The sequence below is a fragment of the Saimiri boliviensis genome, chromosome 7, assembly GCF_048565385.1.
Source record: "Saimiri boliviensis isolate mSaiBol1 chromosome 7, mSaiBol1.pri, whole genome shotgun sequence".
NCBI classification, from domain to species: domain Eukaryota; kingdom Metazoa; phylum Chordata; class Mammalia; order Primates; family Cebidae; genus Saimiri; species Saimiri boliviensis.
In genome coordinates this window covers 106,632,773-106,648,379 of record NC_133455.1, presented here as the reverse complement: position 1 = coordinate 106,648,379, position 15,607 = coordinate 106,632,773, and the positions used below count along the sequence as shown (strand labels likewise).

The following is a 15,607-nucleotide window of genomic DNA, read 5'->3' as shown; positions in this document are numbered from 1 at the left end:
TAATTAATTGACAATCATTGGGAAGTTAAATGAACTAAAATTCATCTGTTTTCCACAGACAGATTTTAATTTCACATAGAATTCTTTTAGAAATAATTATTTGTAATATTTGGGAATTTAGAAATCAAATTTATCATGTGTGTTCGAAAGAATGTGGGAATAGCTCATCAACTCTGAAAAGCAGTTATGCATACAAATCACATAAAAGGTTTATAATAAGATGATTAAGTATCTCTAAAGCAGAAAAAATCCCATAAAAATACAAAGACATTTAAAAATAAAATGGGGACATATTAAAATAAATCTTTTCAGGAAAGTAAAAATAATAAAATATGTTCATATAGGAAAAAAGTTTCTAAATTACAAAATCATCATATTTTTACTTTATAATCCATTCAAAATTACATATATACTATAAATTTCATTATAACAAAATAATTATAACTATCACCTAGTTGTAATAAAATCAGATGTAGTTAATTTAAAATTTACTCAAATAGTTTTAATTATTTAAATAAAAATTTGTGTTTTTTAAAATTTTTAAAAATTTTATAGAGATGAGATTTTGCTATGTTGCCCAGGTTGGTCTGAAACTCCTGATCACAAGTGATCCTCCCACTTTGGCTTCCCAAAGTGCTAGGATTACAGGCGTGAGCCACGGCATCTGGCGGCAATAATTTGTTTTTAAAAGTGTGTGTATATTTAGTATTTGTAAACAAAATAGCTTTGTGAAATTAAGGTACCCTTGACTGTAGCCATTACTATGAGAACAGGATCTTTTGGTCTCCATAGTCTATAACTGTATCTTTAGAGCATGTGAAACCTAGGTTTCTAGTGTTCAGACAACTTGGGCAGTATTTTATTTACATGTCTTGCATGGATACTTCCATAGTCCAGAAATAAAAAGTGACTTTAAACAGCTTATGGCTGTTTATCCCCAGAAGACACTGGCTGGGCTGGTTTGGGATTGGGGAGAATGAGGCAAAGGCAACAGGCCTTCCTCTATCTGGGTCTTCCATGGGTAATCTTTACCACCATCTTGGATATAGTGCTGAAGTCTGGAGGCCTCAGGGGAAATAAAGCAGACAATTTAGTTAGCTATATTTCTATTGACCTTTGAGTACAGTTCTAGGTACTACGGAGACTATAGGCCACCCCATATTTGTAGTTTAGGAGCTTACAGTCTATTGTGGGAGAAATAATTATACATAAATAAGCAAGTAAATGGGAGACTATGCTAGTAATTCTATTAGTGGAGGTATATGGAGAGATGCATCATGACTGGGTAAGAATATGGGAAAATTTATTAGAGGAAGGAGAGAGGAGGGATAAAACCTTATAAAGCAGAAGGATCAGTTTGAACAAAGGCTTACAGGACATATTGGGCAGCCATCTGGTAGGTGGGAGGTTTTAAATGGAATGGGTGGAGGATTGCAGGGAAGAATGGCTGAGATCACACTAGAAAGGTAGAGAAATCCCCTACTGAATATTTTATGGAGTACTTCTCCATTCAAGTCATTGCAGTAAGTCTAAGCCCATAAGGTCTTCCTGCATTGCCTGGACCTCTACCGTCACTGTATATCTAATAATCCAACCCAAATTCTGCCTGTCATGATCTCCAAATCCTTCCAGTATGCTCTGTGGGATTCATTGTCATTAGTAAAGTACCCTGTACTCTCAAACACTTCCTTTGAATGCTCCTTCATCTACTTGCTCTAACCAAAATCTAGTACTTCCCTACGAACACAGCATCACTTGAGTCTTCTCTGAGCCTACGTATGGGCTAGGTGCCTTTTCACACCTTATTGTTGTTTCCCAACCACTGTTCTTACCTCCCTTTCAAAATTTTTTCTCTTCTTTTGAAGAACTATATTGGATTAACATCCTTCAATCTACCAGGTTGAAGGCATCCACAATCCTTCTGGTCGCTTTTCCCTCACTGCTTTTTAGATGACTGCATGTGGTTCATCATTATAATCACTCCCTTCCATCCAACCTCAGCTTCTCTCCTCTCTCTCCCCTAGTGACACTCACTGGCAAAACATGAATCATGCTTAAGTCCATCTCTCTGCCTACTCTGCTTTTGTTCCTGGTGCAATTAAAGTCACGGTCATACAGGATGCTCTCATTTTAAACTTACAACGACAATCTTAAGTAGAAGTAGGATTCCAAACTTTTACTAAACTGGTTCCCTTTTTCATTCTCGGAGAAAAAAAAAATTTAACATACTTTTTTTTTCTTCTCAAATATAACACTACCTCTATCTCAACTCACCCATTGTTGATGTTTTTATTTCATTAAACAGAAAAGTAATTGGTTAAGAACTTTCTTATTTTCTCACTGACTACTAACCTGCTGATGTCTATTCTCATACCTGTAGTCTCTGCCTTTCTACCTGTTAAAACAGAAGAATTGTCCATTATCCTGTATAAAGCCAAATAACTTGGCTGTGTGGGTAAGAATCCTCTCACCTACTCCTGGACTTAGCTCCTGCAATTATATCTTTTTCTCCTGAAATATCACCTTTTCCTTTTTATTGGGTTATTTTTGTCAGTAGACTAACTCAGCCTTATTCACATGGATCTTATTCATGTAGAGAGAAGAGCCATTAAATTTTTTTAAAAAGTAATTTACACTGAAAAGAAAATCCTCAGGGTGTTTTGAGAGTTAACAACATGGGCTTTAACTTTGGCTGGTTATGAAATTAGAGAGTTCAGGGAAGGCTTCCTGAGGAAGACACATTCAAGCTGAGACCAGAAATAAATGAGCATTTTCCAGGTAAAGCTGAGACAGAGACAAGGCTTTCAGCCAGAGGGAACGATATGAAAAAAGGCTCAAACATGGGAAGGAACATCCACCCTGGAGGAACTGAACAGAGAGCAGTAACCTAGTGGACGATTGATTGATATGAATGGATGAATGGACAATTGATTGATATGAGACTGGAAAGGTTGCCAGGAGTCATATCGTTCCAGGCTTTCAAGAACATATCAATTATTTCAGATTCTAAAAGTAAAATTAAATGAAAAGAAAGAAAATCAAAGAAGGGTTTTAGGTAGGGGACTTACATGGCTAGGTTTATACTTCATAAAAATATTAATCTGGCTACTGTTGAAAAATAAAAGTATTTCTATTTTTGAAAATATAGGAGAACTAAATATAATTAAAAACCTACTGGTATGAAACAAAAGTTCAAAATTACAGGACAAAATACGACATACTGATGTTAAATACATAGCTTGAGGTTTAGTTTTAATTTCTCAATTTGCATCTTCCCAGAACTTCATCTTTGCAGGGTTGGACAAACTGTAAGAAGTAGTCACAAAATATCCCTAATGATCTAGAATTAGTCTAATAGGATTTGAGTAGAAAGAGACTAGAGAATGGTTGCAAGAGAAGCAATATTTAAGAAGATAATAGCTTTCCAAAATTACTCAAGTATATGAATCTTCGAGCTCTGAAGAAAATATTAATAATATGTTCTGAGGAAGTTCTGAGGGAGATTTTTTAAAGGTAAAAAGAGTAATCACTAGATACATCATAATGAAACAGAGATAGTAAAAGCAACCAAGAAAAGATTACCTACAAAAGAATAACAATTAGATTTACGGCACATTTTACACCAGCAGCAATATAATTCAGAAGACAATGGAATGATACCTCCAAAATTCTAGAGAAGACAACTGTAAATCTAAAATATATACACAGCTAAACTATCACTCATATTCAAAAATGACAGAAAATTGGAGGCATTTTTAGTAAGAATTGCCACTCATTGAAAAAGAAGATGTACTTCATAAGGATAGACTATGAATATAGAAAAAAGTTAATGATATGCAAGAAGAAATAGTTAAGAAATTTGTAGCTGGATGAGTATATTTAAATAATCATATTAAGCATACAAAAACAAGATAGGAATAAACTACAGAAAGATAACATGAGTAGAATTGTATTTAGAGGTAAATTGTTCAAAACAACTGTGGAGATATGCATTAACTTTAGTGTTAAAATGTTGAGATTAACCATTAATAGCGTAGAAATAGAGTACGTATCTTTTGGTCTAGTGGACAAGGAAAAGAGAATAAATAAAACATTAATTCAATAGCAGGCAAGAAAGAAGGAAAGAGAAAGCATAATAAAGAAGGGTAAGTAGAAAACACAAAACAAAATGATAGAAATAAATTGAAAATACAAGCAATCACATGAATATAAGTGAAATAATCCATTAATCAGAAGACTGACATTGTCAGAGTAAATTTTAAAATTCTAGCTGTATCTAAAACATACATCTAAAACATAAGGACACAGGACATTTAAAACTAAGAATATGTAAAAATATACAAAGAAGGTAATAATACAAACAAAGCTGGTACATCTATATTAATAATAGGCAAAACAGATTTAAAGATACAACATTATGAGAAGAAATATAAATTCAAAATTTGCATACACAGTTACGTGTGGCTTGTTCTGAGAAATGCCTCATTAGGGGATTTCATCATTGTGGGAACATCTTAGAGTATACTTACACAAATCTAGACGGTATAGTCCACTACACACCTAGGCTATATGGTAGGGCCTATTGCTTCTAAGATGCAAATATGTATAGCATACTGCTGTACTGAATACTACAGGCAGTTGCATTGTATTTCACAATGGTGAGAGTCTATATATCTAAACATATCCAACATAGAAAGGGTACAGTAAAAATATGGTATTAATCTTATGGAACTACCATCACATATGTGGTCTGCCATTGACCAAAGCATCATTGTGTGATACCCAACTGCAGGGGTTTACGGGTGTGTGTGTGTGTGTGTGTGTGTGTGTGTGTGTGTGTATGTATACACTTCCTTTTGGCCAACCAGAAGACAAAATGCTCCTGGCCAACACTTCATGTAGTACTGAATTAACCCTTCAGACAGGGTAAAACACTCTATATCTCAGCTAAAATAAAAGGCAGCCTGGCTATTTAAGAAGGATGCATGGAACAGTTGGGAATTAACTCCTTAATCACCCCCAGTTGTGGAGAATCTTCTAATCCATTCTTAAATACATTTATTTATATATTTGTCTCACAGATGTTCAATGTCTGTTGTCCAGGGTCTCCAATACTTTGACACAGCCACTTTTCTGACAAATGACTTAAAATATTCCAGAGAAACACAGAATAAAATTACACTGATCAATGCTCAACCTAAAAATTAGTCCTCCACAAACCATGTCTTGAATCAATAACCATATTAAAATCTGGAAATTCCTTGACTATCTTTTCCATAGCTCTAGCTCTGGATGAAGGAAAAACAAAAGAAAGAACTGAGAATTCAAGTTTCCACAAGCGTTTTCTAAGACAGACAGTATTATAACCACGGTAACACTTTGAAACCTGTTCAATATGTGAACAATAACTCCCCTCAGTGAACAATATGTGAACAATAACTCCCCCTTGTTTTGCAAGTCAAACAAACAGGATCAGTAACCTACTTGTGAGAGCCATCTAGTCAGAGACAGATTCACTCCCAAAATGTCACATACCTGAAGTGCCAACAAACCAACCACTGTCTTACCTGTAGTAGTAGTCACGCTACTACTATAGATTACGTCAACCCACAGATGCCTTGGAAAGTCTGCCCATCCCTGAACTCCATACTGCAAAAACCCCCATGTGAGATCAACAGTCTCCTGTGCTCTGAGAGACTGTGCCTGACCAGCAATAAACTCAGATTTTTTTTTTTTTTTTTTTGAGAAAAGGTATTGTTCTGTCATCTAGGCTGGAGTGCAGTGGTGCAACCACAGCTCACTGCGGCCTTAGCCTTCTGGGCTTAAGCTATCCTTCCACCTCAGCCTTCCAAGTAGCTGCGACTACAGGCTTGTGCCACCATGCTGGGTAATTTTTGTATTTTTAGTAGAGTCAGGGTTTCACCATGTTGCCCAGGTTGAGCTCTGTCTTTTTATTTCAGATATTGCACGGGTGTGTCATCATGCTTTGATGAAGTAATTTATTTATATCATACCATCCATAATTGCTGATGAATTAAATATTTACATGTGAAAAACAAAAAGTTTAAATGTTTGTTTGAAAATATGAGACAATAGTTAATACCTTAGGTTAGTTAAATATTTTGTAAACCAGGTTTCAGCCATAAATGAAAATAAGGATATTTTGAGCATATAAAAATTCAAAGCTCACCAGTGCAGCACCTCATATGGATGTCTCTGGAGTCTTGGAGGCTTGACTATCCTGTGTTCCCCTACAAGCGGCCCTTGAGAGCTTGTTTGGAGGTTCTAGCAGGAGACTGCAGCTACTTGTATACTCTTGACTGAAGACTGGTCCTCCTCTATTGGGGATGGTTGTCCTCTTCAGTGGTCATCCTGTTTAACCAAGCGCACAGCTTCAGGAGGGATGCACGTGGAGTGCTAAGGGAGGAAAGGGGACACCTGCCTAGCCAGCTAAATCAACCCTGTATATCAATGTGGTGACAGATATCACAGCCAGATAGCCCTCACATCTGACAATTGTATTTTGATATCTGTGGTTTCTGCCAGTCAGAATGGCCATTGTTAAACAGTCAAGAAACAACAGATGCTGGTGAGGTTACAGAGAAATAGCAATGCTTTTCCACTGCTGATGGGAATGTAGATTAGTTCAACCACTGGGGAAGTCAGTGTGGTGATTCCTCAAAGATCTAGAACCAGAAATACATTTGACCTACAAATCCTATTACTGGATATATACCCAAAGGAATATAAATCATTGTATTACAAACATACATGCACATGTATCATCATTGCAACACTATTCACAATAGCAAAGACATGGAATCAACCTAAATGCCCATCAGTGATAGACTGGATAAAGAAAATGTGGTACATATACACCATGGAATACTATGCAGACATAAAAAGGAATGAGATCATGTCCTTTGCAGAGACATAGATGAAGCTGGAAGCCATTAGCCTCAGCAAACTAACACAGGAACAGAAAACCAAACACTGCATTTTCTCACTTATAAGTGGGAGCTGAGCAAAGAGAACACATGGGCAGAGGGAGGGGAACAACACACACTGGAGCCTACTGGGGACTAGAGTGGGGGGAATAACAACATTAGGAAAAATAGCTAATACATGCTGGGTTTAATACCTAGGTGATGGGTTAGTAGGTGCGGCAAACCGTGGCACATGTTTACTTATGTAACAAACCTGGACATCCTGCACATGTATCCCAAAAATAAAAATAAAAATTAAAAAATATATGCAGTTTCTATTGGTTCAAGTACTGATAATTCCGCCATGGTTTGTTTCTCATATTTGTTATGAAAGAAAGTGCTGTAGCTCAAAGTTTAGTGAAAACAAAGATGTACATTTTTCCTATCCAAGTTCATGGACCCTTTTGAATTCTGCACAAACTTCCAATGGTTCTGTGGACCTCAGGTTAGGAATTCAGGTTCAGACATAAATCTTGACTAGAGATAGTTGAGAATTCTCATCATGAAGATAGTGGTTGAGGCCCTAGGGATAGATATAAATGTACATAATAATTAGAAAGGGAGTTCCTAAGGAACACTAACATCTAAGAGACAGGCAAAGGAAGAGACAGTAGTAAGAGAAAACAAGATGTAATGTTAGAAAAGCAGGAGTAAAATTAGGAGAGACTGGGGTCACAAAAGTTAGAGAAGGGAACAGTTTCAAGAGAAGGAAACACTTATCATTATCACCAGTTTAAGAGAAATTAAGAAGACAAGGACAAAAAGTGATCCCTTAGATTTAGCAAGGGATATCACTGATGACTTAGGCAAGAGCTGGTGTCTGTAGGGTGGAAGTGGAAGAAGTCAGGAGGCAATAGCTTGAGGGATGAATGGAAGAAGGAAGAGACAGAAAGTAGACAACCCTTTCTGGAGAGCTAATCTTAAAGATACTAAGAGAGAGAAATGGAGTGATTGCTAAAGGAGATCTACAAAGTCAAGAAAGAGAAACTCAAATATGTTTAATTGCAGATAGAGAAGACCCCGCAAAGATTAAGGTGCATGTGGTGGTTAAGTGTGCAGGCTCTAGGATCTCACTATCTTGCTCCACACAACTTTTTGTCTTACCTTGAGTATATTTCACCTTTTGGAAATGCAGATAAAAATAGCACCTATCTCAATATGATTATTGAGAGGATGTCATAAAAAGTGTATAGAACAGTGTATGGTACATAGTAAGCCTCAGTCAATGTCAGTTATTTCTATTTGTATATTTTTAAAAGGAGACTATTGATAAGTCCCTGAGGGACAGTGAGGATTGACACTTGGACCATGTATTGCTGTGCAACAAACTACTGCAAAATTTGGTGGCTTAATACACAAGTCATTATTATCTCTCATGTTTTCGTGTACTGACTAGGCTCAGCAGAATAGTTCTTTTGGGGTCTCATGCCATGATCATTAGAATGGTGCCTGGGACTATAGCCAAATAAAGCCTCAGGATTGGACACTGAAGATGGCTCATTCACATATCCATTTCCTTGATGTGTCTGTCTGTTTCACTCTTATACTCAGCCTGCTTTCTCTTCTCTAAGAGGCTCATTCTCCAGAGCCTCTTCATATGGTCTGAGCTTCTCTTAGCATGGTGATCTGTGGATAGATACACTTCTTAAACGGCAACTTGTTCCAAGATGCAGGAAGCAGAGGTTCCTGGCCAGTTAAAGGCTACCACAGCACAACTGTCTATCAGCAACATCTGGAGTGATTGCAGAAGAGATCGAGTCTAATTCTGATTCGGACTCAGAAAGCATTGAGTGATGCCTGACATAGCATTTTTACCAAACTCAACACAGGTGGTTCCTACACACAGCCAGGCTTTCACATTACAGGGCTGGGAAACACGAATTGCCCCAGTTAACTCTCAGCCTCAACCTGTTCTTACCCTTCCTCATCAAACTTTCCTTTTGAGTATTATAAATTTCCTTTATCAACTTCATGGTTCTTTCTTCACTGTGAATCATTCCTTTATTTTAGTACAATATTTCTAAAAGGAGAAAACCCCTTCTTTTCTGAAAGAGCCCCTATGGCTTGCCAAGAACAGAATATTTGACTCTTAACAGAAAAAGTTTTCCATTCCTTCTCTACCTTCTTTGCTGGCTCCAGCTCCTCTGTTGGAACTCTAAACATACTTTCTTAGAGCTCTGTCCTAGGCCCTCAGTGGCTTCAACTGTATGTGCGTGTGTGTGTATATACATATAGATGGTATTCAGAAATATGGGAATGGTTTGACTCTCTCTCCGTGTGTGTGTGTGTGTGTGTGTGTGTGTGTGTGTGTGTGTGTGTAATATCAGATAATATGAAAATTACATCATATGAAATATATATCTAATTATATATCACAGTTACTCTCTATTGGATGTTTGTACCTCTGTTTAATAAGCTCCTCAAGCTTAACATGTCAAAAATAGGAGTCCTCTGCTTCCTTTTACCCCCCAAACCCTATTTTCTTCTTTTCTTTCCCATGTCAGAAGATACTGTCTTCTACCCAGTTAATCTATTGGACACTGAGTGATTCTCAATTCCTCCCAATTCCTCATCTTGTATATATATGCTCCATCAATAAGATGTATATTTTATTTCCAAAATATATCTTGGATTATACTCAGTCCATCTCAATTAGTTCCTGAAACACAACATCCATTTTTTTTCTTATCACTTATCACAATCTATAATTATCGTATTTATTTAATAGTATATTTTATATTTCTGCAAATAAAATTTAAACTCCTTGAGGACAAGGAGGGACAGGGTACATTGTCTTATGCACTGTAATATCCTCAGTGCCTTGCTCACTGTAAGTAAGAGTCTGGGCAGTTAGTAAGTATTATTGAATAAATAAGCCTGGTAAATGCTTGATAAGCAGAAGCTATAGCTAAGCTTTGAAAACTTACTTTAAAAAGTGTATTTATTGGCCAGGCATGGTGGCTCATGCCTGTAATCCAACACTTGGGAGGCTGAGGCGGGTGGATCACAAAGTCAGGAGTTTGAGACCAGCCCGGCCAATATGGTGAAATCCCATCTTGATTACAATTAAAAAAAAAAATTAGCCAGTTGTGACGGGTCCCTGTAGTCCCAGCTACTCAAGAGGCTGAGGCAGGCTAATTGCTTGAACCCATGAGGCAGAGGTTGCAGTTAGCTGAGATCATGCCACTGCACTCCAGCCTGGGTGACACAAATACAAAAAAATATATTTGTCTTTTGCCTATTTGTTACTATATTTAATAGAAGCAAATATCTTCAACTCTTAAAAAAATGGACAATGAGAGAAAAAGTTAGGTCCTCTATTTTTAGAGTATTTCATTAAACTCTAAAACATGCATGTTTATTCTCTAAACATATATGTTTACAGAATAAATAGTTATGTTGTTTTAACGACTGAAGAAATACTATGGCTTATATATGATAATTTATAAAATACAGTTTAAAATTTATAAAAATGTAACGCTAATTATATATTATATAAAGATATCACCAAGGAATATACTGTCTTCCAGCAGTGCCTCACACTGCATAAGAATTTTATTAGGCAAAATAAGAAAAATACAGATAAGTAAAAGAAATAAAAGAAAAAGCATACCTACAAAGGTATATTGAAATAAATAATTTAATTGCATTATTATGAGGCCTTGTTACTACTCACTCAAACCAAATATAAGTCCTTAAATGATAAAATTGAATTATTGCTTTGTATCATTATATTTTCCTTTGATTTTACAACCTAGTAGCAATGTGCTTATGTTCTGATTTCTAACTGATTCAATACTTTCTTTAATTGGGATACTATAGTCTACCTTTCATCTTCTCCTCACCCCCTGCTTATTGAACTCAGGCCTGGCCGTGAAATGTGAGAAGTCATAGGTGCCACTTCTGGGCAGACACTTTAAGAATCAGTGTGTGCTGCGCTACACTTTCTTTCATTTCCCTCTACTGAAAGGTCAAACATGTTTCATAAATGGGTTTCTTCCTCCGCTTTGGTCCAGGAATGAATCCTGTGTGGAGGAGAGGTATAGCTAACTCAAGATGAACGTAAACTTTTATTGCCTTAAGCCATTACAATTTTGGAGTCATGTGTTACCAGAGCATAAGCTAGCCTCTCCCTGTCTTTGAACATTATATACATTTGGAGCAAGCATAGAGACAACTTACACTGACAGGGTATTGACTAGAAGAAGGCCATTTTGAATTAGTAGGAAAACAAAGCTGTAGAATATTTTAAAGAAATCAAAACCTATTATTTGCAAATGTAACAGGAACCTCAAATAGGGGACTAATAAACAGACATTAAATGCTAATAGAAAGCTAACACATTGAGACAATCTATTTAATTAAACAATATAATCTGTTAGATACAAATTGTAATTTAAGAACAAATGAAAGATGTTGGTATGCTATTTGTTTGAGTGATGTGCTAGTTAACAAGTTCATTGTTGAACAAGTCAACACGGTTAGGTTAAGGAAGAAAGCATAGTTCTGGCTGAAGTGTTAGACTGGAAGTGTTAGCAGATGGGATGAAGAAAGAGAGAGTGAAATGTATGTACAAACTTGAAAAAAGGAGAGGGTATCTGAATAACATAAGGAATATCATTTGAGAATCATGCTATACAATTTAAAAGTTTGATTGTCAAGTAATGCTCACTTCTAAGGCTTTGTAATATCACTCTAGCTTCTGAACAAATGGAGTTTCCAAATAAATCAAAACTGCAAAACTCAATAGAGGATTAGTAACCTAAAAAAAATAAAATAAAAAACTGTAGAAATTAATTTTTCTTTAAGTGCTTAAAATGTCTATTGTATTTTACCTGACACATTTTTACCAGAGAAATGACACTCTTAAAGCAAGGAGATTAATACATCCAAATCTGGTTCAGAAAGCCAAGATTCATAGCCTCAGAACAGAAGTTCCCAAAAGATTAACTTTTCTGGGTTTGCTTTATAATTTTGTCAGTAAATGTAAAACATTTAAAGTTCATCTGAAGGGACTACTTTGGTGTAAATATTGGAGAATACGACAAAATTCATGACACAGTGTGCATCCTTACTTTTGTTCAAAGCAGTAATTCAGGTCAAATTACAAAATGTGATAGGATCTCCATATGAATCAGAAGCACCTGTGACTTTGAGGACACAGAGATAAAGAAGAACAGCTGAGAAGACTCCTGCTCAGCAACATCAGAGTAATTTCCTCAAAATCTTTCAGTAGTCTCACATTTCACTTTGGGCCAAGCAGCAGAAGTGGAAAAGTGGTTAAAAATGATCAATGAGCAAGTAATGCCAAGGAAACTGAATAGCCTGGAAGGAAACTGGGAAGTTTCCCAGTAACAGAAGAAAGTCAGTAAAATAGAGCTTGAAGGTAGAATGCAGGGCACGGAGATGAACAATGCCTGAGGCGAGGCTAAATAATGCACAAAAAGCCAAACAGGACCAGCCAGAAAGGGCATGTGCAAGAAAAGTAGGACAATAAGAGCATGAGACCTGCCAGATCGAAATGGAAAACATATTTATAAATGTCTTTCAGAGGTGAGGCAGATTTTTAGAATTTATTTTGAACACTCAAGAGTATTTGGGGGATGCAGTGGGGGTGGATGGAATAGGAGAATATTTAAGAAAGTATGGAATGATAGAAATTTAATTGAGCAATGATTATTGAAGTAGCTGAATGAATTTCTTAACATGTTATTGTACTTTCTTTAAAATCTAAAATGTTTTTTCTCTTTGAAGAGAAAATAATTCGAGGATTAGGATATAATCTACCCAAGGCTCTGAGTTGTGAGTGGGCGTTAGGCTGTGGAGGGAATGCACACAGTTAGCAGTTATTGGAAAATGATTTGTTTTTCCCTGAGTAATCATGCATCAGCCAGATTTCCAGCAGGTTACTAAAAAGGCTGCATTGATTCTCTAGAGTCTTCTCCTTTCAGTTGAGAAAAGACTCTAGCTCCTCACAGTCTCCTTTTAAAACGTGTTTGATCGTTGGAGCAGGATCTCAGATTGCAGCTGATGGCAGCAGTGAGAGGTCAGCTACTCATTCCTGGAGTTGACCAGTCCTACTTCATACTACAGGGGCTGTGAGAAGGCTTTTCTCTCCACCAAACAAAAAGATGTCTCCTGCCAAAGGGAAGAATTTAGCTGACTATGGAGGAACAGGGAAGAGCATCTTTAGACTCCATTGCAGAAGTCTAATTCTTAGTGGAACAATTGTAAGTACATGGTGTTAAAAGAAATCCTGAAAGAAATAGTCATATAATGTATTACAAACTCAATGATATTCCAGCTCTTGGTCCTTTCAAGTTTCTATCCTGTATAAATGATTCACTTGAGGAAATGTGACAATGTTCCAATATGAGATGCTAACATCATAGCTTGGTTTAGGCAACAGTTCTCTAAGTCAGTGATTGAATACAGAACTGATTCAGAATTAAGCCTTCTTCTCCATTCTGGAAGGTATAAGCTTTCGTGTAAAAATAGAAATGTTTTTCTCCACATCTCTAACACCATTTATTTGTCCAGTGGGAAGAAAATAATTTATCATGTCAGTAGTGGTAACTAAAACACCTTCTGGTGTTAAATGAAGGTAAATATAACCAAAGTGCTTTTGGTAGCCTCTTCTGGATTATTGGCTTTTGGTTAAATACCAACTAACCAGCCTTGAGGTATGTATAATCTAGAACTAAATTATGCGTCTGTATAGATCCATTTCTTAGGCTAAAGTATTTAAAATAAATTACCAATCACATTACAGATACATATCATTCCAAAGAACTACAGTAATACTAAAAGATAACTAAAATAGAGCATAGAAAATACAGAAAAATGGATTTTTATATCTCTTATTCATGTTATCAAATGTAAATTTTTCTCACCTACATTTTTGACAGAATTTAGAGAGATCAGTTCAAAACTGAATTCTCAAGCAGATGTTCTCCTATGTAGGCTAAAAAATGATCGGTTTGCTTTACATGCCAAATATACTGGTGGCAAAGTTAATATTTAACTATAAAAATCTGGGAGAATGGTTGTGCTTTTGGTTGAAAAGAGCACTGAATTGTAAGTTGCAAGATTTTCCTAGAGTAGGGGGTTGATACTGCTCAAGGCAGTACAGATATCTGACAATTTTGGCCTGGGACATAGAAAAGAAAACTCACTTTCTGGGGAGAAATTCAAGCCAGCTGCAGAAATTTGCATAAATAATGGGGAGTCATATGTTAATCACCAAGACAATGGGGAAAATGTCTCCAGGGCATGTCAGAGACCTTCACAGCAGCCCTTTCCATCATAGGTCCGAGGCCTAGGAGGGAAAAATGGTTTTGTAGACCAGGCCCAGGGTCCCCCAGTTCTGTGCAGCCTCAGGACACAATGCCCTATATCCCAGCTGCTTCAGCTCCAGTCGTGACTAAAAGTAGCAACATACAGCTCAGGCTGTTGCTTCAGAGGGTGCAAGCCCTAAGCCGTGGTGGCTTTCACTTGGGGTTGGTCATGTGGGTACACAGAAGTTCAAGAAGTTCAAGAATTGAGGTTTGAGAACCTCTGCCTAGATTTCAGAGGATGTATGGAAATACCTGGATGTCTAGGAAGAAGTTTGTTGCAGGAGCAGAATTCTCATGGAGAACCCCTGCTAGGGCAGTGTGGAAGGAAAATGCAGGGTAGGGAGCCACCACACAGAGTCTCTACTGGGGCACTGCCTTGTGGAGCTATGAGAAGAACGTCACCATCCTCCAGACTGCAGAATGGTAGATCCACTGACAGCTTGTACTGTGTGAGGAAAAGCCACAGATACACAATGCTAATCATGAAAGCAGCTGAGGGGGGATGTACACTGCTAAGCCACAGGGGCAGAGTTGCCTAAGACCATGGGGACCCTTCTCTCATCTGTGTGACCTGGATGTGAGACATGGAGTCAGAGGAGATCATTTTGGAAGAGTAGGTTTAATGACTGCCCTATTGGATTTTGGACTTGCATGAGGCCTGTATCCCCTTTGTTTTGGCTAATTTCTCCTGTTTAGAATGGGTGTGTTTACCCAATGCCTGTACCCCCATTGTATCTAGGAACTAAGTTGCTTTTCAATTTTACAGGCTCATAGGCAGAAGAAATTTGCCTTGTCTCAGATGAGACTTCGGACTTGGACTTCTGAATTAATGCTGGAATGAGTAAATACTTTGAGGAACTGTTGGGAAGGCATAATTAGTTTTGAAATGTGAGAACATGCTATTTGGGAGGAGCCAGGGGAATGATATGCTTTGTCTGTATCCTTAGCCAAATCTCATCTTAAATTGTAGTTCCCATAATCCCCACGTTTTGAGAGAGACCCACTGGGAGGTAACTGAATCATGGAGTGCTTACCCTCATGCTGTTCTTGTGACAGTGAGTGAGTTCTCATGAGATCTGATGGCTTTATAAAGGGCTTTTCCCCCTTTGCTCGGCATTTCTCCTTCCTGCCACCATGTGAAGAAGGATGTTTTTGCTTCCCCTTCTGCCATGACTATAAGTTTCCCGAGGCCTCCCCAGCCCTGCAGAACTGTGAGTCAATTAAACCTTTTTCCTTTAAAATTACACAGTCTTGGGTGGTTCTTCATAGCAGCATGAGAACAGA

At 37.2% G+C, this 15,607-nt stretch overlaps 1 protein-coding gene across 1 annotated transcript in view; it reads right to left on the bottom strand.

The window, feature by feature from the left end:
- Nucleotides 1-6,348, bottom strand: part of ANO6 (anoctamin 6) — a 330,625-nt gene extending 324,277 nt beyond the window's left edge. Inside the window, exon 1 of the mRNA XM_074403169.1 lies at nucleotides 6,191-6,348. Coding sequence (XP_074259270.1) covers nucleotides 6,191-6,206 — 16 coding nt within the window. The 5' untranslated portion in view covers nucleotides 6,207-6,348. The remainder of the gene's footprint in view (nucleotides 1-6,190) is intronic.
- Nucleotides 6,349-15,607: the final 9,259 nt, after the last annotated feature.